Raw genomic sequence first — 23,533 nt, 5'->3', positions numbered from 1 at the left:
ATCATGCCAATCTTTTTTTTTTATAGGCCAGATCACATCAATCATAAGTTGTAACAAATATTGCTAGGATCACTAACGATCATATCTCTAAAAAAAAGAATAATTTAAGATCAATCCATAATCTTATAATTAAGGGACAAAATACAACATATAAAGATATACGTTATTCAAGTCAATCTAATTTCATCCATGAGTTTAAATTCTAAAAATTTCTCCTTACATGATTGTGAAAATTGGTTTTATAGATTATAAAATCATATGTAACAATTTCATAACCTATGAGCAGAAAAAAATGGTGGCAATAATCAATGAGAATAGAAGCGAGAACTAAAGTGTGAGTGACATTCACAAACACAACAAACCAGTTTCTCGTCCGCATGTTAGAACCCTGGGACCCACAACCTCGTACGGCACTGTCACCATCCATGACATCAACGACGTGTCCCTCTCCACCAATCCCTCATCGACAACGCATCGTACCCGGTCTCTCCCACCCAATGCAAACTCGACACCGCATTTTACCAAACACCAAACCTCGTTTCATTGTCATTCTTAGCTTTTATTTCCCTTTATTATTATTATTATTTTTTCTCTTATCTTTTACTTTTCTTCACCGTGGAAACTGGCTTCACTTTAGAAACGTTCTAGCACACCACGAAAATAGAAAGATACCCATCCTATATAATCGAATTCGTCACACACACAATCCCCCAGTTACTCTCCTCGTTTCATTCTTTTTCCTTCTTTTGTCTTCCCTTAGGTACTATACTCTCTCTCTCTCTATGCTCTTCACTAACTCTAGGGTTTCCTTATTTGTGTTTGTGTGTTTCACTTGTTTATCTTATTGTGTCTTTCTTTCTTGATTGGGAAAGTTTGAAGATCATGGGGAGAGGGAGGGTTCAGCTGAAGCAGATCGAGAATAAAATCAGCCGCCAAGTGACGTTTTCCAAAAGGAGAACTGGGCTGCGCAAGAAAGCCAACGAAATCTCTGTGCTCTGTGATGCTCAAGTAGCACTGATTGTGTTCAATGCTAAAGGGAAGCTTTTTGAGTATTCTTCTGAATCCAGGTTTGTTATTTAACCACCTTGCTTCACCTTTTCAGTTCCACCTTATTTGTTTTAATTATTTTCCTTTTTTTTTTATTTTGTACTTGTAAGTGCTTGCTTAGATTCCTTATAGCTCAGATATTTGTTAAACCATGTATGTATATACGTACATAATATTCTAGATTTTGCAAATTTCTTTAAATCATTTCTTTAATTATCTTTTATATTTGCTTAATTTTCTACCTCTTACTTATTCGCTGTCTAGCTTGCTTCAAAGTCAAACTGAAATAGTACTCGGGAAGGTTTTTAAATTGTGCGGCCGTGATTACAATTTCGTTGCAATCTTTGGTATTGTGGAAAATTAAGAAAAATGCAGCTGATGTTGTAACAATTGCGATTATGACGCGGTTGTGATGAGTTGAAAAACTTGATGCTGCCACTCATGGTCACAGACGGTGTTTCCAAACCTTGGTGCAGTAAAAAGAAATGAAATAGTAGTAATATACATTTCCATACAATTTCCTAGCTAATTTGTTATTGTGTTTTCATTACCTTTTTTTATTTATTTTTTCCTATTTTGGGTTTAATGCATTCTACCCTCTGGTGACACATATCCGAGTTATAATTCTATGGAATAAGTTTACATTATATTCATTTTGCTAAATGTTTATAATTACTTTATAAATATCTATAATTAAATATCCTTTCTGGTGAAGACAGTGCATTTGCTGGCTCGAACGTAAATAAAAAAAGTTTGACTAATATTGGAATTGGACTATCTTGCTGAGCTCCAATATGTTGTATTCTTGGTAGATGTGTATATATATTATATTATGCTGTACTATGCAGTTGTTTGTCTTATTAGTGGTTATTTACCTATAAATGCACACAATCCACTACCAAACAAAAAATAGAGCTTTCCATGCCATTTTGGCTGCTGCTAGCTGCTCCCTTAGATTTTGTAACCTGGTAGTGTGGCTGTTTATTTTATACACCAGTAAAGAGAAGAGAAGGGCACTCAAATATTATATGGTGTAATAGTATAGTTTTTGGGAAGAGAAAGTGAAAGAAATTGAAGAGCTTTGAGAATGGAAGGGCACTCAAATATTGTATAGCATACATCACTTTTTTTTATAATATATTCCTTTTATCTATCTCTATCACCAATCTAATATTACACTTCTGTCTTTTCCTTTCCTTCTTATCTCTCTTTGTTATACCAAAGGGGTCTCAAAAAATAATTGAATCTATATTTTTCAAAAGAGTATTGAACACAAATATTTATTTATTTTAAATCTATTATACTACATTTTTTAATTTGTTTTTCTATCACAACATAAATCTATTATACTACATTTTTCTCTTACTTCTTTTTCTCTCTAGATAACATAATGTTATCAAATATTTTCTTTTTCAAAATATAATTTACAGTTGAAAATTGAAAACATGTTTGATTTACAGTTGAAAATTATGTTTGAGGCAAAAATATTTTTACCGACAATCCTTGCTATTTTATTCATTTTGTTTTTATTTGTTGAATTTATGTTATAACGTGTATCACAACACTTTTAACTGCTATGCAAACATGCACTGTTTCTGTTTGGTTCACAAATTATGCATTAAGCCTGCGAATTGAGACACTTTCTTAACAGGATCCATGGAGTGTTTGTTAGACCCTCATAAATTTACTATCATATATTTTATGATATTAATTTTTATAGTTTGACATATTATCATTGTAATAACTAATAGTTGTTGCAACGAAATCCCCATACCCCTTTAATTTATATATACCAAAGCAAGCAAAATAATAGCTTGCCTTTTTTTTTTTTGTTAATTTTTCAAATCCCCAAAAAAACATTGAACTGAATATATGGAGCTTTTTCTGCTTGATATAATTTCATTATGTTACTTGAGGGTATTAGAGCAGTCAAAGATCGTACAATTTTAGCAAGACATATTCGTACAAAATGTGTTTATTATAATTTTAAGATGCAATTCACGTATGTTGAAATCTAGTGTAACCATGTAAGGCTGTATAGGTTATATTAAAAATATATTAATTTCTAAACTTTAACAGTTGATTAGAGTCTCTCTCTCTCTCTCTCTCTCTCTCTCTCTCTCTCTCTATATATATATATATATATATATATATATATATATATATATATATTCAAATAAATGTATAAATTTTTAATGAGTAAACTCTCATTTTAATCCAAAAATTTGTAATTATTAGCATTTATTTAAACCCTTCATTTTGCAAAAAGTCATTTATTTTAATGACTGAACTAATTTCAGTGAAAAAGATTAAAATATTGTTTGGCAATGTCAAACAAAGATGAGTGTTTTGTAAAGTGGGAAATTAAATGGCTAAATACTTAAAACTTTACAAGAGCTCATAACAAATCTTAAAGCACTATTAATTTGATTGGTATGTATTTGCCCCTATTTGTCCCAGGTGGTCGTCAATCGTCAAAGTGCACAATTACAATTTTTTTTATATATTATCTCAAAACATGATTCACGAGTCTCATGAAAGTGTTAAGTGTATTGATTAATTAAATCCAAAGACATTACAAATCACTCATGATCCAAACTTAGTTTAAAAAATATTTTTTCACTCGTCATCTTCTCTAATTCGAATTTGGTGGTAGCTACAAAAGTGAGTGTTCTGTAAAGTGAAGAATTAAATTAATATATACTTAATCAATTGTTAAGTGTGTTATGTCCTTTTACTTCTTTCTTCTTAAAAGTATTGGTGGTAAAGAGTTCTATGAAATAGGGATATCCATCATTGTCATACTGGCCTCTGATCTTCAATTCTGTAATTTCAAATTAAATTTGATTTACTAATGCATTAAATGTCTGTCTGCAATAAGGCATACACGCATCTTTCTATATGGTTACTCTTTATAAAGTTTTTATTTGGGGAGGAAGGACAATGCCTTGTGACAACTCTTCAAGAGAAAAAGAACACTTAGGGGGATCGGGTGTGTACATGTCCTGCAATAAGGCATACATGCATTAGTCAGGAAGTTTAACATACATGTCATAAGATGATAGAAATGGCTGCAAAAGCACAGGTGTTTTATGAGTTCATTATATTATTGGTGTGATATATCAATCGGCTTTCTCATTAACTAATTTCATAAAAAAAAACCTGAGTATTTATTTTTAGTAGGTTTTTTTCTCGGAAACACGAAAATGTTGGTGTTTGGAAAATGGAAGTATTGTCAATATTCTTTTGGTTTTCACTTTTAATAAACTATTTTACTCTAAATTATCTATCACTTTATCCTTTAACTACTCTAGAATACCTATTGCACCTTTTTTTTTAAATAATTTTAAACTCATACTTTATCATCCTACAAATCCTCCTATCATTTTGATGATAAGTTTTAAATTTATTTTATATTTTCTAGACATTAAATACATTTATTTTTCATTCAATATTTACTATAAAATGTATTAAGAAGGTTTGTTAGAGGATATAGCATTGCTTCTTCTTTTTAGTTTCAAAGTCTTATCAAATTAATCATATTCATTTATCAAATTTACCCAATGAGTCTATTGATTCAAACCAAATAAACCAATTAAATTGATTCAACTATTGGTTCTTGTCACTTCAAATCTAAACCAAAGAAATTTATCTTTTTATCGGTAAATATTAACTATTAATTATTAGTTTTCTATTAGGGAAAATTGAAACCATGATTTTTTCCTTCCTCTCTTTTCCTTTTGCCATCAAGTCATGTCTTCTAACTCCAAACCAATTATAATGAATTAAGTTATCATATATATCTTTTTCTTAACCCAAACCAATTTAATTAATTAAGTTTTAACTTTTAGATTAATATATTTTAAACTTAGCGCTTAAATTTTGCATCAACTTTTGTACTTTGCTTTTTTTTTTCTTCAAAATTTGAATTAAACCAATTCAATTAAATATATAATTGGTTTGGGTTGAACCAATCCAACCTGTGAACACTTTTAACCAGAGAAAGCCTATTTTACGGTTCATACTGCTGTGTTTTTCGTGCTGGACTTCTTCTCATATATCCTCGTTAGATACTCAAGGGATTCATTATGAGTGGTGGTGCCCTTGGTATTGGTGGTTTGGGTGTGGAAGTTGTGGGATGAAATGTCTTGTAACTTAAGGTTACACTTTCAAATCATGAGAACTGTCAGTGTACGTCTACATATTCCCAAGACCCTAATAGGTAGGAGTTCATTTCGAGCACCAGGTCTCTTTTGTGAGACATATATTATACATAGCTCGTCTTGTCAGTGCTCCTAGGGTGTTCCTAGCAGGCATATACTCTACGTTTTTTAGTTCCTTTGGAACTAGCTAGCTACCCTTACCCTTACAAGTTAGAGTGAGCCGAGAGAGGGAGTGTTAGGTTTAGTCGAGAGGGTTAGGTTCATCTTTCACAACATGATACATCAACGTAGTGCATGTTTGGGTATTCGTTGAAAATAGATGTTAGTGACAAAATGAAATTTGTAAAAGTATCCCCACCCTTTTTGTGTTCAATTTGCAGTGAACTATTGAATTTAATCTCAAAATTCGTACTCGATAAGTTGAACTGAAAACTCAACGTGCTTGTAATGATTCATGAATGACCATGCAGTGTATGCGACTTGGATCATCTCTTACTAACTGCACCGTTAATAGAGAGAAAAAGAGACATCAAGTTATTTCTTATCTTTTTCTCTGCAGTTGCAGGAAAGTATACCTTGACGAGTGATAAATGCATATTGTAGTGGAAAGTGTGATTGACAATAAAACCTATGTTGAATTACACCATGTGACGATGAAACCTTATTAACTCCCAGGTTGGAGCCTACACTTAGACTCCAATTGATGTGGTCCTCTTGAGGAAGCTGCATATATGCAAAGTATTATCTATCATTGTGGTTTGGATGACAACACATGCATGATAAAACTCATGAAGAAAGACTTAAAATTTAATTTTCGTAAAATACATCTTGAGGAGAGGCGTGCAGTTTTAAGTTCGACTAAATCTGAGATAAAAAAAATTAATCTTATAACCAGTCAAAATTAAAAGATTGAAACTTGTGACACTTTTGAGTCATATCATGGAGTCAAATGTCTCGAGTGATGATATTTGAACACTCTTTTTTAACAAACATGTATGTGAGACTTTTTTTTTAATCTATTTCTTCATATCACATCATATTTACTATAAACCTATTACTTCTCTGTTTTATTTTTTCATCTCTCTGGGTGTTAATGAGCATTCACATGTCAAGGGATCATTATTCATATCTTAATTATAGTGGTTAAAAAATGAAAAATGATATATGAACATCCATATATTACAGACACTTATGTGACTTTCATTCTTTTTCTTTATTTTTTCATTCTCTCAAATCATATATCTCCTATGGTACATGCTTTTCTTTCTCTTTTCCTATCAAGGTATCAAATAGCACGGAATGTCCATTGTCCATGCATCTTTATCCTTAAAAAAATATGCAACTTACATGGTATGACATAATTGACAAACATCTTTACCTCTTAAGCGTATGACCAAGGGTTTGATAGCAAGTTAATGCATATGAAAAAATGAGTAATGATACATAAATATCTCATTATTTTATACACTTTTTCAACACCTCTCATTTTTTTTATTTGTTTTTTCCTATCGTATTCATGTAATATTTTTCAAAAAATATTTATTGGAGGATGCCAACTTCATAAATGCTTGGTTCTCACCAGAGGAATACTATAGATTTATCCAACAAAAAAAAAATGCATGATAGTCTTAGTCTCTATAGGAAGCTTCATAACAACTATTTACGGTCGTGGAGGGCCCTCTCTTTGCTAAGCCATCAGGTCCTGGCATCTGTACGTTAATGTTTTAGACAATACGTTGTTGTGTTGTGAACGACTCTCAGAATATTAGAGTAAATAGTAGAATTCTGCATGCACACCCAGCTTTTTTAAAGTTCGGAGGGCCCTCCCTCTGGTTCTGCTAAGAGGTGTTTAACCTTTGTTGGTGTTTCAGACACTGCATTATAGGCAGGTAGAGGATCTCTGGATGTTGGGAGAGACTTTATTGTTCCAACACTATTCTTCCCTCCACTGATATGGCAGGGGCAGGTTTCCTTGCATGTGAGAGAAGCTGTCATTTAATCTACGTACCATGTCTAGGGATAAGTGAAAATTAAATAAAAAAAGTATTGATATATTGACTTTTTTTCATTGATGATCCATATATAGAGATATATATAAATCAAACACTTTGTTAAAATTCATAATTTTTATTTTAATTTGAACATCAAATTATAGATATTTTGTCAATATTATATTTTCTTTTCATTTCTCTTTTTATCACATTACATCATCAATTATGTCTTTTTTTTATCCCTCCCAAAATGTTTAGTAGTCATTTTCTTTACTATTTTTTATCTCATTTTTTATTACTTCATATTATTTATTGTATTTATATTATAGTTCCATTTCCAGCTTTGAATAAAAATAATATAGAATATATCATACATTCATACTTATACTTTTTTCTCTTCTCTTTCTTACTCTAAGTATTTCTTACTCTCCAAGTATTAAAAAGCATAGGGTGTCCATTAACAATTTTTCTATAAAAGAGAGAAAAGAAATGCTAGATATACAACAATATTTTAGTGGAAGATTTTGTAAGGAACAAAAGAAATAAGATAAAAGAGAAAATTACGTAAACGCTATGTGATATGCAGATGGTAAGAAACAAAATAGTGTTCTAGGTTAATATGCTGAAAAGTAATGAATGAATAGTATAGTAAAAAAGGAATTATACAAGCCTAAATTATAATTTATGATATTTTATTGTATTTTTAAGATTTATTTTAATCTTTTATCTTTTGAAAAATTGATTTTTGTCATCTATTTTTAAATTTAGATCAATTTGTTCACTTAAAATAATTGATCATTTTTTTTTTATTTTGGGACACAATTTTTAATTTTTAATCAATTCAAGACAAAACTTGTTACCTATATGAAAATTATGGAACCCAATTGATATTTGAACCATAAAAGGTCATAAGCATGGTAAAAAATGTGTGAAAGATGAGTTTCATACACAACTAAAAAAAAAAAAATCTAATATTAGATTTTTAAATTGTTTTTGTTGCTCACTAAACTCATTTTTCACGTGATATAATTTTCACTATGTTTATGACTCTTTTTTGTTTGAACATAGTTAGATTTCTTCATATAGATGAATCTAATGAGATAATCTTTACTTCTTAAATCATCAAAAAGAGTTCAAAATCGTAACTTAAAATACAAAGCAATCACTACTCGGAAGGACCAAATTGATCCAAAATTAAAAGATAAAATATCAAATCAAAATAATTTTTTAATAATATTTTATTATTCTTTATCTATCCTATTAATTATTGACTTAAATATGTCAGAAATTCCTAAAATATATTCGAATTTTACAATTGATTCCTGGAAATTTTTTGCTTCTCGTTGTATCCTTGAAACTTCAAAAGTTTTGTGGGAGATCCTTGTCATTAATCTTTGTCCAAAACGTAATAACGTATCCATTAGTTGGATACATCAGTAATACACGTATGAAGTCATATAAGAGGTATCAATGACATGGCATGTCACCTAGATTTTATTTTTATATTTAATTGTATAATAAACTATTTTAGCTTTCTCTTCTCTCTCCCCGATCTTCTTCTATCCCCCCACCACCGCGCACCACCATCTCCACCATCCCTAAATTAGTAGGCACCAAAACAACAGTTTGAATCCCAACAAATTTGGCCAAGAAAGACCTCACATAGTAATCAAAACGAGATTTGAACATATCTAAAATCCACAAATGCTTCCCAGAAGCAAAACACTTACCTAGACCCCCAAGCCCTTGGGGAAAAGAGAAGTACATGGAAGCAAGAAAGAACATTTGCGTATCAATAACATGGTCCAACCCAAAAGCATAAATGTCATCATCAGAACCCCCAAAAGTCATGTGCAGCTTCTTCAACACCCTCTTCCTCTTCCTCTTCACCTTCCTATCAACAATAATTCTCACTTCTCCAACCTCTTCTCCCTTTCTTGGCTCCCTACAACACCCATCTCCTACCCAATAACCCAATCCTCATACTTTGACTATGAAATTTGTCAAAAGATGGCATAGTTCCAACTGAAGTTCGACGGGTTTAGGCGCTCCACGAGATCCGACAACTTCTTCTCCAGATTCTCATCGATCCCAAATGCCATTAACAGATTCTCGTTCGAAACCGAATTCACTACTAAGTAATCGAACGACCCTGGAACTAGAACCTCGACCACCATCGCTTTCTCTTCCTCATTCCACACCCCTCCCAACCCTACCTCAATCTTCATCCCAAAAACCCAACAAAATCTCTACTTTCGCAACACCCAAATCCAGAAAACCTCATATCTTTGTGAATTCCAACCTGGGTCTTCAGAAAATCACCAAAACCTAAAAAGGGACCAAAAGTGTAACAACTGAAGACAAACAAGGAACATTAGAAGCAAACCAAATGTTCAAGTAATGAAAAGGGTGTCTGTGACTTCGAGGAAAAACATGTTTATGTCTCATTTTTAGATTGTTATTTTGGTGCTGACTGATTTGGGGGTGGTGGAGATGGTAGTGAATGGTGGTGGGGGATGGAAGAAGATCGAGGAGAGAAAAGAGAGAGGTAAAATAGTTTATTAATAAAAAAAAAATTATTAAATTAAATTAAATATAAAAAAAATCTAGGTGCTATGCCATGTCATTAATACCTCTGACGTTGCTTCATACGTGTATTGCTGACGTGTTCAACTAACACACACATCATCATGTTTTGCAGAGAGACTAATGCCAGAGATCTTCGACAAAACTTTTGAAGTTTCAGGAATCCACTAGAAGAAAAAAAGAATTCAGGAATCAATTGCAAAATTTGTATATATTTTAGAGATCTCCAACATATTTAAGCCTTAACTAATTCATCTCACACCTATTTATTTATTCTATTTGGTTCTTAATTGTAAAAAAACAACATACGAATTTATTGCATAAATATAACTTCTCAAATGAGTATACCGTTAACAATTAGTTAATAAAATACAGGCTAAAATATATAGACATGATTTAAAATATATAAGATAAGAAGAAAACCACCAAACACATGAATTAACTATCGTGAGGTTTTTAAGATTTAACTAAAGGTCTTGGGTTTAAATTTTAGATATTCATCTGCGTTAAATACTCTAAGGGAGATCTTTGTCATGGTTATCAAACCTTTGACTTAACTTGTAAACTCGGAAGAATTTACGAGTTCAAAAGCACACTCTAAGATAACTCATTAACCAACACTTTTTTTTTTGTAGACTTAGTGGACTGGAAGCAGACTTAGTAGTCTCGTGAGTTTAAATCAGATATTGTTGGATTAAGAAATTTAACTTAAAATGTTCATGTAATGTGTGCATTTTATTGATTTAAGTTATTTTATAGATTATTGAAGTGACATTTGTCTTTTTTTAAAGTTCTTTATGTGTTATCATTTTAAGAAGTTATGCTTTGTTATTGTGTGAAATTATTATTTGTTATATTTTATGCAGTTTGAATTTATCTAGTAGTGATATATTACTAGTTATTTTAGTATTATAAAATTTGTAATTTACTATTTTGTTATATTATGGTATTGAAATGGTTAATTAATATGTTATTTATAGATACTTTATCATTTTTTATATAAAGTAGACTCTTACGAGTCTTTGAGTCGAGTTTATAGAGCTTTCACGAATTTATATAGATTTTCGAGTTCAAGAATCTTGATCTTTATTATCCATAATAGTTTTACCTGACTCAAATATAATTATTTCCAATAAAAGATACATGTCATCTAGACAAAAAAATAAAGCATTGGCAGCAAAATGAATAGGAATGGCTCTAGGTTTTATATGCTGAACTTAATTTGTTTAGAACGTCATGTTTTAAGAATTGGTCTTACCTTTTTTGAAATACTAGCCTAACCAAAAATCTTATTTAAAAACTCACTTTATTGTTAAATATATTAAATAAAGTTACAAATATACATCTCAAAAGGTAAATGGGATTTGACTAGTATGTAGGAAGTATGTTTTTGCTGAACCTCCTTATCTTAGTGGAAGAAATTATAGTCATCATCTATTTGGTGAAAGGATTTATGTTATGGTCAATGGCAAAAATAGTGCTTCATATTGGTTTTGCTGAGTTGAAGAGAAAGATAAAGTGTGGGAACAGTGCTAAATTTCGGTGGATGTGTGATCAGGAAGATTAAGTTTAATGAAGTGTTTTCCGAGATTATTCATAATTTTCAAGGATAAAAATACTCTGATTACAGATTTGGGCAACTGGTAAGATAATATGCTTGGATTTTGTCGTTGAATAGGAGAAGATAACTTTTTACCTGGGAGAAAACACTACTACAAAAACAATATTTGATATCTTTGGATCTACATTGTAATATAAAATACGGTGATATTTTTTTTATTTATGTGATTAATTACACCGATTATATTTTTAACCGATATAAACAATTTTTTTTTTTGTATTCGGCACTCATAGACATTGCCATCAACTTATTTGATTTCTCTCGACACTCACATTATATATGATTTTTTAATTTTTAATAAATTTTAACCAATAATAAAATACATTACTAACATATCTCTTTGCTAGAGTTATTGCTATCATTTACTTTTTTTTTCTTTCATCTCACTTCTATTTATTTGTCATTACATTATTTATCATATTCATTTATTCCTCTCAACCTTTATTTATTTATTTTCTATTAGTCTTTCTTCCAGTCGTATATATACCCGAAAATGAACTGTAGTCGCTCATATTTCCATTTTTCCGTGCCATCATGTGATCTAATAGGCATCTAATACCTTGTCCATGTGTTGTTTTGTACGAAATATAGTCAGCTACGGAGCTACTTGCTATATTGAGTGAAATATATTTGGTAGAAGCACCAAGGTACAATTGGTCAAAAGTTGTAGTTGCAGCATGTTGGGAATGGCCATTTTTTTTTAATATTGAGTGAAACATATTTAGTAGCAAAAAAATATTTGGTAGAAGCAACAAGCTAGGTATAATTGATCAAAGTTTCAAAATCTTGGGAATATCCCTTAATTTTATAGGCTGAACTGGCAGGTTAAGTGGAGGGTACAGTGCCCCTAGCTTAGAAGGCCACGTAATGGGATTTTCTAATTAAGCTAAGCTGAAGGCACAAAAGACATAATTAATATATCTTGTGTGTATTTGTTTTAATGTTTAAGGTCTCTTAAAAGTAACAAATTGTTAATTCTTACACAATGGCACTTCAAAATTCGTGCCAACTAAAGGTAAGAGAAATACAATCATGTCTTATATGACCATGGAATGATTTGGAAGGACAAAACATATATCTTCAAAATAAAACAAATTATGTGGTCAAATTTCCTCTCATATACCTTCAATTCCTTTAGGCTACTTAGCATATACATACAACATCTTATAAAGCTGCATATCTTTTTTTTTTTTTTTGTAATTATATAGTGAATAGAATAATAAACTTTAGTAATTTTTCTTGTGTAATAGCATGGAAAACGTGCTGGAACGATATGAGAGACATGCCCATATAGGACAACTTGTTGGAGACGGAGATGATTCACAGGTACCTCTTCGGACCATAGCTTTTATTATTATCTATGCTAACGTAATAATGCATCACCCAAGACTATGAATGCCCCTCCTGTGCTTTCCGTCATATTTATATGATGCACATGGAGAGGATGCAAGATTTCTCTTTAGATATATGCATAATATGGAAGAACAAGAGCACAGGAAATAAAAAAGATTTTGTTTGAGATAAATTAGGTATCATTCTTTTTTGTTATAAAAAAAACATAAATTGGGCCTTATTCCGATATTAGCTAGAGCGGTGAGGTAAATAGAAAAGAATACAATAGCATAAAACTTGCAAGTATATTTGGTAGCTAAATTAAGTCTTTAAGATTTGAGTATGATGATGATACTAAAATCTCGTTCACTACTAGGGCATCAATTTCCCTCTAACCTCCAATCAATGTACTAAAAAAGTGAGGGCCAACAATTGAATGAAAAACAAAGAAAAAAGACTTGATTCCTATTACAATGCATAGTTGAATGTGGAATTCTAAGTCAAAAATTTTATAGGTATATCCACTTCACAGGACCTTTATAAAGAGATATTTTTTTTTTTCACACAGAGAAGGAGTAGAAAGAATATCATCTAAAAAACCATTCGTCCTATATACTTCGGGTGATATTAAAAGCAACGTGTTAAAAAAATTGACAAAAACGATATAAATAACACTTACAGAATATTTGGCTTTACGTCATTTTTTGATGGACGTGCATTTTTGACTCAGAAGCTACATTTTGTAGGCTGGATCACGTCAGAATGTAATGAATGAGTTTTCAAACAAGTACCAAGAGTATGAAAAAAAAAGTACTCAAAATTACACAAAACAGTTTTCAATATATTGTTTTGTAAACTCAATATAAAAAGATTTACCAAATTTTCTGATTATTTGGTTTTGAAAAATAGGCTCAATGTGTGTCTATATATATATATATATATATTCTCATATCAGAAGCAATTAAAGATCATTTTATTGTAGGGAAACTGGTCCTTACAATGCTTCAAGCTCACCGGCAAAGTTGAAGTCTTAGAGAGGAACTTGAGGTATACTTGATACTTCAATATAAACTTAACAATTACTTTAATTTGAGCTATGTTGGTTGCACAACAGGAAATTAATTATAGCTTTCACCCGTTTTAGGTGGTTTTGTTAATTTTCTTTGGCATAAAAAGGTGTTTGAGTGTGTGTTTTAATTGGGCACAAGAGCACCACGTACACATGCCCAGGTTTAGGAGAAATTGTTACATGATTTGAGATCGTTATTTGTGCATAACCAGTTTTCTGGTGATATAGCTAAATTTTTCAATTTACAACTGTTAGTAAAATTTTCATGTGTAATTTCTTAAAATTCAATATATAAGAAATTTAAATACAAGATCTTGGATAATATATTTCTCATTATTATTATACTCTAAATTTCATAAGAGAATTCAGAAGACTTACCCAAATTTATCATGTAAAACTCTTGATGTTTCTCTCTTCTTTGATTTCCTTTAATTCATTCCTAAGATGATGTAGAGATCCTTGGTTTTGGCCTTTTCTTCTCTGATTTTACATAGTGTTTTTTCTCCCACATTTCATTTACCCGAGACAAAGTGAAAATGAAAAACTTTTTAGAGGGAAGAGAAGTTATTCCATCTGTAAAACAAATTTTCTGATAATTTTCTCTGTAACTTTCTTTTCAAATTCCTTTTTCTTTAATGCTAATATTACCCTTAATGAAATGAGAAGAGAGATTTATTTTAATAACTTAAAAATAATTGCCAATGATTTTAATATACTTTTAAGTCTAACAATCATCATATTAGACAATCTTTTCATTAAAATCATTCCATAATTACATGAATCAATATTAGATTAAAATCATTCCATATATTTTTGGCAGTGGTATTTAATGATTTCTCTAGTTTTAGATGCTTCAAAACCATTTACTTTTATAAAAAATATTAATTATAAATAGCTTACAATTAACATGTTCAATGTAGGAACTTTGTGGGACAAGATCTGGATCCCTTGAACTTGAGAGAGCTTCAGAGTTTAGAGCATCAGCTTGACACAGCTATAAAGCGGATCCGAACTAGACAGGTGAAAGATTAATTTTTTATCATTTGGGACAATACATTTTGTTCCATCTAACTATTCCAATATCTCATTTTTCTTTCTCTTTCTAATTTTTCTATTACATCACCTAACATTTTTGTCAATTTCTTTCTTTACTTTTTTTCTTTTTCTATATATGTCTCTCATATTTCTACCTCAATTCACCCCAAAATAGATTGGATGAATATCACTACTCTAGTATTCATAGGTGATATAAGATGGATTAAATGGTTAAAGAAAAAAAAAATAAAAAAAATCTTAAATTCGATCTCCTCTACTAACAATAGCATTAACCGATAAAAAAAACTACTCTACCATCTGCAAGAAAGAAGAAAATAAAAAAACAAATGGAGAAAATGCAATCGGAAACCTAAATTAACATTAGCATATATAACATTTTTTGCCAGCTAAACTTCAATTGACCGATCATTATGATTCTTGCAGAACCAAGTTATGAATGAATCCATCTCAGATCTGCAGAAAAAGGTAACGGGTTGGGGACGGGGATTTACTACTGGATATTGGCGTGTGCATTAGATTGTAATATAGGATATATAGGCACATTAACATTAAACAGCATTGGAATCATAAATAACAATATGCATGCGGATGATTAAATATTGTTCATGCATTTCTCGTATTCATGGTTTGTGTATTTGTAGATTTTAAGTATTAATAAAAACTTGTATGCATACTTGGGCTATCACTTAGTAAATTAATTATAATAATTTTTTGCCTCATAATAATTTATATTATCCTTGTATATTTTTGGTACTGTTCTCTAATCATAATTCAAATTTTACTTCAGTAATCTGCTATATTAAAGTTTGCATTAAAGATTAGCATAAATTGTTGAGTCCAAATCCCAAATTTTTGGAGAACAATATCAAAAATATATAAGAAACTGCATTTAAATTTTATATTAAAATATTTGCTCTTGTATTTGTGTGGTCAATAAGTCCATTGAATATTTTATGGTTAAGTTCATTATAAGAGTAGTCTAGAAGTATCATGTGTTTCAATAACAGTCTTACATTTAAGTTCAATCAAGAAGTTTCATTTGAGTTCAATTTGTATTTCGTGGTAGTCTAGAAAGTTCAATCAAGAAGTTTCATTTCGTGGTGAATAATAAGTTTCATTTACTATACAAACAGTATCAAAAGCCAGGAATTTTTGAAGATGACTAATAAGATTCCCAAACTCAATAGATATAGCTAAGATAATATTGGTGTGTATATTGGCTCACAATATAAATTGATATTCAGAGATGTTGGGAAAGGAAATGCTGAACTAAGAGAGTAAGTGCGTTAACGACGACGCTACAAGTTTGGTAAACATCAAGTCTAACTAAGAAGCAAGAGAAAATGTTTTTACTTTTTCTTTACCAAAATCTTAATAGCTACGAATTTCCTTATGGCAGTGCAATTCTAGGGTCTAAATGTACAGGAGAAAAGGGTTGATCATATAAATTTATTCTATTTCTTGGCTAATTCTGCACAACTTTTTCTTGAAGTACATATATATTTCCTTAAGTCGGTTGGAGGCTACAAAAGATTTCGTTAATTTGACTTAATTTCTTTTTGACATAAATGTAATCTTACACCTATTTTACCTATTTTAGAGTGTTTTGAAGTAGAAAGAAGAAAGACAAATACAGAGAGAAAAATGCAGATATAATTAGGATAAAGAGAAAAACATAGGAAGAAAATGAAGTAAAAATTTGAAGAGAAAGCGGTACGTCAAATATCGAGTTTCATAGGGTTGTTTTAGTTTTAATTATATCCTATATGCAACCTGTGTAGGTACGAATGTACGATATACAATCTGACATTGAGTTTCATGTGAACTGACGTTAAGGTCACATCTTCAAAGACATATGTACTAGTTTGATTTGAACTGGCATAATTTCCTAAAGTTTGTTTTCTACTCTGATTATTTGACTTTATTTTTTATACTAAAGTTTGTATCGAAGTGCATTTAGTTTCCTTTGATTGCAAGATCTATGAAAAAAACAATTAGGAATAAAGATATTTCTACCAAAAAAAGAATAAAAATATAAATTTCTTCTGTTCTAAAAAAGTTTAAATTAAAAATTAATTTGCTCACTCAACTAATTAAAACTATTTTTTCATTTTAGTTCAAACAAATTTTAATCATTACATAAAAAAATATTAGCAAATACATGTCACTCTCACTACTACAAAAGTGACTTAACAACATGAAATCTAAGATAATTTTTCTAAAATTGTTATCGTCCAAAATTCGGTGACATTTTTTAATGACAATTTTATACAATCCGTTTTAAAAATCAAGTGTTCTCCAATGGTTTTTTAAAACCCATCTTTGAAATTAACAAAAAAAAACATTAATTTCTCTTCTCCAATTCGTCTTTCCCTCTTCTTCAACCCTAACTCCTCTTTCCCAGTAGTACCACCCACCTTTATCTTTGTTGTGTTATTTATTTATTCTATGATGTTTATTTTGTAACTCATGAGATGTTTTTTGTAATTGTTACGAAATCTAAACTATACTATAAACAATCATATTTTTCACATTATAGAATGAATCTAGTTATTCTATCTATCTATCCATCCTTCTATATAAAATCTGATTTTGAAAAATAACACTTTTCAAGATGATTCATTAAAAAAATTATTTTAGAAAGTAAACTTTTTAAGATAATTTTTTAAGAAAAAATCATCTTAAAAATGTTAATTTTTTTTAATATTAAAAAAAACACATTTTAAGACAGTTTTAAAGAAAATTAATGTAAAAATCAAGATTTTAAGAATGTTTAAAAATTATCATGAAAAATGTTAATTTTTCATGACCACAAATTCAAAGATAGTTAAAATCATCATAAAAACCATCTTTAAAAGTGATTTTTATAGTAGTATCTCTTATCAAAGTTATAACATATTGTATATTCAATTTTCATATTTGGTACCATTTTTCGATTGTCCATACATAAAATTTATATTTCATTTTAGACCATATATAGGTAAAATATTCTACATTTTGATTTCTAGTTTCATATACTTGATAAAAAAAAAATTTCTTTGATAAAAAAAAATCTAACACTGATATGACTTTAATAAGTGGCAGGGATTAATTTGTAAACAATTATTCAAGTGGAGACCAAAATGTAAAGTTTATTTATGTAGGGAATAAAATGAAAAACAATGTTGGTTGTTGGATGGTGACTAAATTCGTACTTTAAAGTTTAATCTATAAAATAACTATATCTATATATATAAATCTTCGGTCTTCACGTGACAGGCAAGGCAATTGCAAGAGCAAAATGGCACCCTTACAAAGAAGGTAGAAGCCACATGTGCCTCTCTAATCTATCAGACTTCTAGACAACAAAGGATAAAAAAAAATAACTTTAATTTTGTTACATCTGTGTATAGATTAAGGAGAAAGGGAAGCCAGTGGTTGAACCTCCACACTGCGGGCCAGAAACCTTAGGTCTAACATTCCCTCCAGAGCTACAACCACAACAAAGACTAGTTCCTTCTTTAACACTCTGGTATTTATCTCATCTCATTTCTCTTCCATTATTATCCTTATGATTTATATTTCAAACAGGGTTCAACCACACAAGTTTAGGAATAGGTATAGTTGATTTTGAATCATTGAATATGATTAAAATTTACTATATATCCAATTTGATCTGAATCACATACTTGTATTGAAATGTGTTTTCATTTGAAAGTGCGCAAATTGATTTTGTAGCACATAAGTTTTTGAAATATTGGGAGGAATATTTTAGTAGTCAAACTCTAGGAGGCTGAAGATTTTAATGTAAAAATTGCTGCCGATAGAGATACTGAAATGTAAACCTAACCAACAAATATATATACCTTTTTAAAAAATGTTTTAGGGTAACTCCTAACCGTGAGGTGCATTTGAAAATGAGACGTGAGATTATGACTATTAGTATATTTTAAGAGTTTAATGTTACTCATACATAATAGTTTGTGCATCACAGTGTAAAATATCTAATACATACACTATTTACTCATATTTTAATAACCATAGTTTTTTATGCAAATAAATGTATTGTGTGTTTTTTGTCAGAAAAAAAAATATTATATTAACAGTGGGTGCAAGGGATATATACCACATCGATCTCATTAGTTGACATAATAACCTGCCAAAATTCGTCACCCTTTCATCTACCAGTATACTTATATCAATGCTATTTTATACCCAACTATAAGTTCACTGCATGGACTTTGTTAAATATCTAATCATTATGTAAATTTGTATATCTAATATTTAGGGATTATGTGTGTGGTACCATGTATATCTAATATCTACTGATACATGATTATAAATAAACCAGCACGCGTGTGGTACCATGCATACACAGTTTCTGTAATTTCTACATGTATCAGTAGTTTAGGTTTCAAACCTCTTTTCTTTTTTTTCCTCTGCGTCCTTTACTCATTCGTGTGAACAGTAACACAACTGCTGCAAGGGCTTAAACACAGAAAGTTAGTCCAACCACGGCCGGCTTAAGGCTCAAGCAAGGACTTTAGATCAAAAGAAAAAAAAGCCCTAAAATTATTTTTTAGTACTAATATATCTCAAAAAAAATTATTGTAAAATTATATTTGAAAATAAATTTTAATTAAAATATTATAAATAACTATTAATCTTTTTATTGGTACCGTAAGTAACAATTAATGAGAAACAATTTTTCACCAATATTATAACTTTGATTAGAAAAAAGAGATTTAATAGTTAATTGTTAAAGAAACTCAAAAACTTTTCTTTTATTTATATTCTCTTCCTATTCAATTTTAATTTTGTCTTTTTTTCTTACCCTCTCTCATATTTTTCTGTCTTCTCATCCGCTTCTTCAATTTACTTGATTATTGTTTCATTTTGACACATTAGTCAATAACCTCTTAATACTTATTTGTTTATTCTCATTTCTTATGTGCATGTGTCTCTATTTGAAAGATAAAGAGAATAATTAACATTTTTTCTTTTTGCATTACAAAAAGTCCAAAAAATTAATTTTAAACAAAACAATAATAATTTTAATAAACTATTTTATAAATAAATAAAATATATCATTCTTAAATTTACTTTAAACTTAACAAATTCTTGAGTCATCCGAGTTCAACAAACAACTGCAACAGCTATTCATACTTGTACTCCTAGTATTATATGTAACAGTAAATCCATATCTCATAATGGTGTTGGTGTCCTATAATCCTTTTAGACATTCCAAAGGAAGTATAGTCCAATCATAAAAAAGAGAAAGTGAAATTCTTCATCCTGCATGATAACCATGTCTAGGACTTGATCCATGACACTTTCACTATTCAGAAATTCATTTCTAAAAATAATATTAATCGTTCCTATGAATCCAAAAGTGACCATATAACCGCAAACCACACAACCCTCCACGCCAAACAATTTCTTTTCTCCCAAACCCATGAATGTTGCATAAAGTGGCGTTTAGGATCCACGTGCTATTCCTAGCCACTCACATCACAGCAATGGTTCCGATAAAAAAGAAAGTCTGCATGTAAACATACTATGTTGTGTACATGAGTAGCCTTGTTCTTCCACCCAAATGTTTCGCTTTCTCAAATTGTCTTTTGTTTGTATTTTGTTGATCACCCTATTCTCCAAGCAACAGCTGAAAAGTTACTTGGTGCCAGAGTTTGTCAAAGACACATGTATCAGCATTCAGCACAAACATTACTTTGTTGCAGCAAACACACTATGCTGAGTTGACAGAATATTCCCCTACAGAGTTCCCTTTCCAAATTCATTTATCCATACAATGTTGTCTCATCTGAACACTAGTTACATCCTCTATCAATTTTTCCAGCATAGATTTTTTTTCCATTCGAATCATTCCCTCTTGCACCTAAAATCCAACTTCCCCTCTCATTTCCCATCTAACTAATACCCTACCTCCTCTACATGACGTCTTTTTTTTGGTATCCACAATAGTTAGAGCCTCGGCTTCCCAGTGGATCGATCTTGAGGTATTCAAACAAGCTTCAGCCAAGGGCTGGGTTATGAGACTAATACTTAGTCTGAGTGTCAGTCACACTTAAAACTCTTCATCTCTTTTTAAGGATCTATTTTGTGAGTTGTTAATTGAGTTACAGAGGGTTCTCCACGTGACATGTTTGTTGCTCCGAATTTAGAAAACCCATACCCTTTTGTGTATGTTAGACAAACTATTCTCACTATCCACTTATGATGCGAAAACCCATTTGTACCTGAATGTATTGTTTAGTAATTTAAACTGATGATTTTTCAAATAATGGTTGTGACTCTTCATGTCACCCTTTTGTAGTGGAGCCTTTATATAAGAGCAAAATTTTACGTGTATCATTACTACTACGAGTATGCATGCGAGTCTTTTAATTTAAATGACAATAGCAATCAAAAACCAGTGCCGTGGTGTTATGGTCCAAATGTAATTTACAGAACCTATAGATATGCAGAAGTTCATAATTTTGACTATTTTAATGATGTACTGCCACATAATTTAGAGTAAATTTTTTACAGGAATGAAATAAAGACATAGTAACTTTACACATAATTAGATTCTTAATTTCTAGTACCAAGTCTATTTTGGTTCCACCCACATTGCAGTCAACATCGACTTAAGATCCCTTACAGATCCCATTTCTCTTTTGCTAGACACAATATGTTAATTATTGAGTTTGATTTTTATATATTAGCCTAATACACCAGCAGCCAATTAGAAATCATGATAAGTAACATAAATATGACAAAAGTCAACAAATGATAATTTGTTATTAAATAATAATATAAACATTTTAGGAAGCTTAGTAACTGTTAAAAATTGTTATTTCTCTTTTGCTAGAACAATATGTTAAACTGTTGATGAGTTTAATTTTTATAAATTAGTGTAAATATTTTCATATTATTAATTAATTAAAAATTGAAAAATATAATTTTTAAGATAAATATTATAAAAATTAACAAACTTATCTTAAAAAGAAAATTTATGATTAAATAATATATATAAGCCGGTAATTGTAAAACATTATTATAAAGGGAATTGAATGACATTACCATAGTAGCTATATATGAAAAGTTTTCACACATGCACCTACACACATACATTACTATGCTAGAGTGCGCACCATAATGAGAAGCAGCAGCCTATACTAGCTAGGACAATTATATCTTAGTATAGGTACATATAACAGTATTGTATAAGATTATAAAAAAGTGTCAAAATGATGCAGTGAGACCTTGCAAGCAGCGCCTCTGGAGGAAGTTGTTGAAGCACGAACAGTTCCTACTGCCACTACTCACATCCCACCATGGATGCTGCATCCATTTACAAGATAAATTAATCGGCATGACACCGTTATGTTTGTGACATGTGATTAATGTTAAAAGCATAAGCTATATATATCTATATGTCAAAAACATAATGTTATAGCTAATTGTTAAGTTTGATAATTAACTGCTCGTCCTTGTAAGTACAGGATGTGCCCTCCAAATTTGATCGTTTGCCAAAAAAAACATTCATAGACGAAGGCTACTACATGGTGCAAGAGTGCAAGTGATTTGTATAAGAAACAGTTAAAATGGCTTTATTATTTTTAGTTTTCATTTTGTTTAATATTTTGTTATATAAACTTTTCACAATGAAAATTAAAATGAATAAAAAAATACTTTCTTTTTCTAGAAAGCTCAATTTCATTGAAATGGAATTGTACATCAATTTTTTTGTTTTTCTTTCTGGATAGATTAAATTAGAAAAGAACATAGCTTCCATCCACACCAATTATCCCTTCCCAACCACCCTTTTCAAATCCTAGGTCCTCTGTTGCTGGTGAAGATTGGAAGGAGAAAGGTGATAACAAAACGCAAACCCAATAAAATGGTCAATTATCTCGATTGGAACAACACCATGCGATCGAAAAGGGAGGCTTAAAAGGAAATAAAGCTACTATTTGACCCAAGTAGTAGGACAGGTCAGTAGTTTAAAAAAGTGATACTGTTTTTTTTTTTCCTTCCCAATTTTTATTTTTAATCCTAAGAAAACAGTTTAACCATTTTTAATCACTAAAAAAATGGTCAAACTTTCTGAGATTTCTAATAGAAATTGGAATATATTTTTTGGCAATTTTAAAAAAATTAATTTTTAAAAAAATAACACGACTATCACATCAGCAACAATTATTCATGTGACATATCTATATGAATGTTAGATCATCACTTAATAATATAAGTTAAATGCATGGACTAAAAATGAAATGGACAAGCTTATGAGAATCAAAATTGATCAAAATATTTTTGGAGGATTAAAAGTAAAAATTCATATAGAATGAGAGATTTAAAAATTAATTAATCCATCAATTTATTACTTTATATATGTGACTTTGGACTTTTCTATTAGATATCAATATTTATTTATTATACTTGCAAAAAGAAGTTGTTAACATACATATTTACATATTTAGGAAGAAACTCAATGATGCAATCCTACCCCCCTCCCCAAGGACATTGGATAGAAGACTCCAAAAAGATTGAATCAAAGATGCAAGAGAAGGTCCTAGGATTCTCATGAGCCTTAGGGTAGATTTTTGGCTCATGGGCTAAGTATGAACCCATTTATCTTTGTATATATTAGATTAGGATTTTATTATTTTTGGATCTTATATTT

General features: G+C 30.1%; 1 protein-coding gene across 1 annotated transcript; it reads left to right on the top strand.

The window, feature by feature from the left end:
- The first annotated feature begins 576 nt into the window (after positions 1-576).
- LOC100787971 (truncated transcription factor CAULIFLOWER A) lies at positions 577-22,458 on the top strand. Its single transcript, XM_006593641.3, has 9 exons — positions 577-760; positions 873-1,067; positions 12,659-12,734; positions 13,723-13,787; positions 14,730-14,829; positions 15,289-15,330; positions 18,124-18,165; positions 18,258-18,376; positions 22,104-22,458. The coding sequence occupies exons 2-9, from the start codon at positions 883-885 to the stop codon at positions 22,207-22,209; spliced, it is 735 nt and encodes a 244-aa protein (XP_006593704.1). The 5' UTR covers positions 577-760; positions 873-882; the 3' UTR covers positions 22,210-22,458.
- The last annotated feature ends 1,075 nt before the right edge of the window (positions 22,459-23,533 follow it).

The sequence above is a fragment of the Glycine max genome, chromosome 13 (genome assembly GCF_000004515.6).
Source record: "Glycine max cultivar Williams 82 chromosome 13, Glycine_max_v4.0, whole genome shotgun sequence".
Lineage (NCBI taxonomy): Eukaryota > Viridiplantae > Streptophyta > Magnoliopsida > Fabales > Fabaceae > Glycine > Glycine max.
The sequence above is the reverse complement of the archived record's forward strand: the minus strand, read 5'-3'. Positions and strand labels throughout refer to the sequence as shown.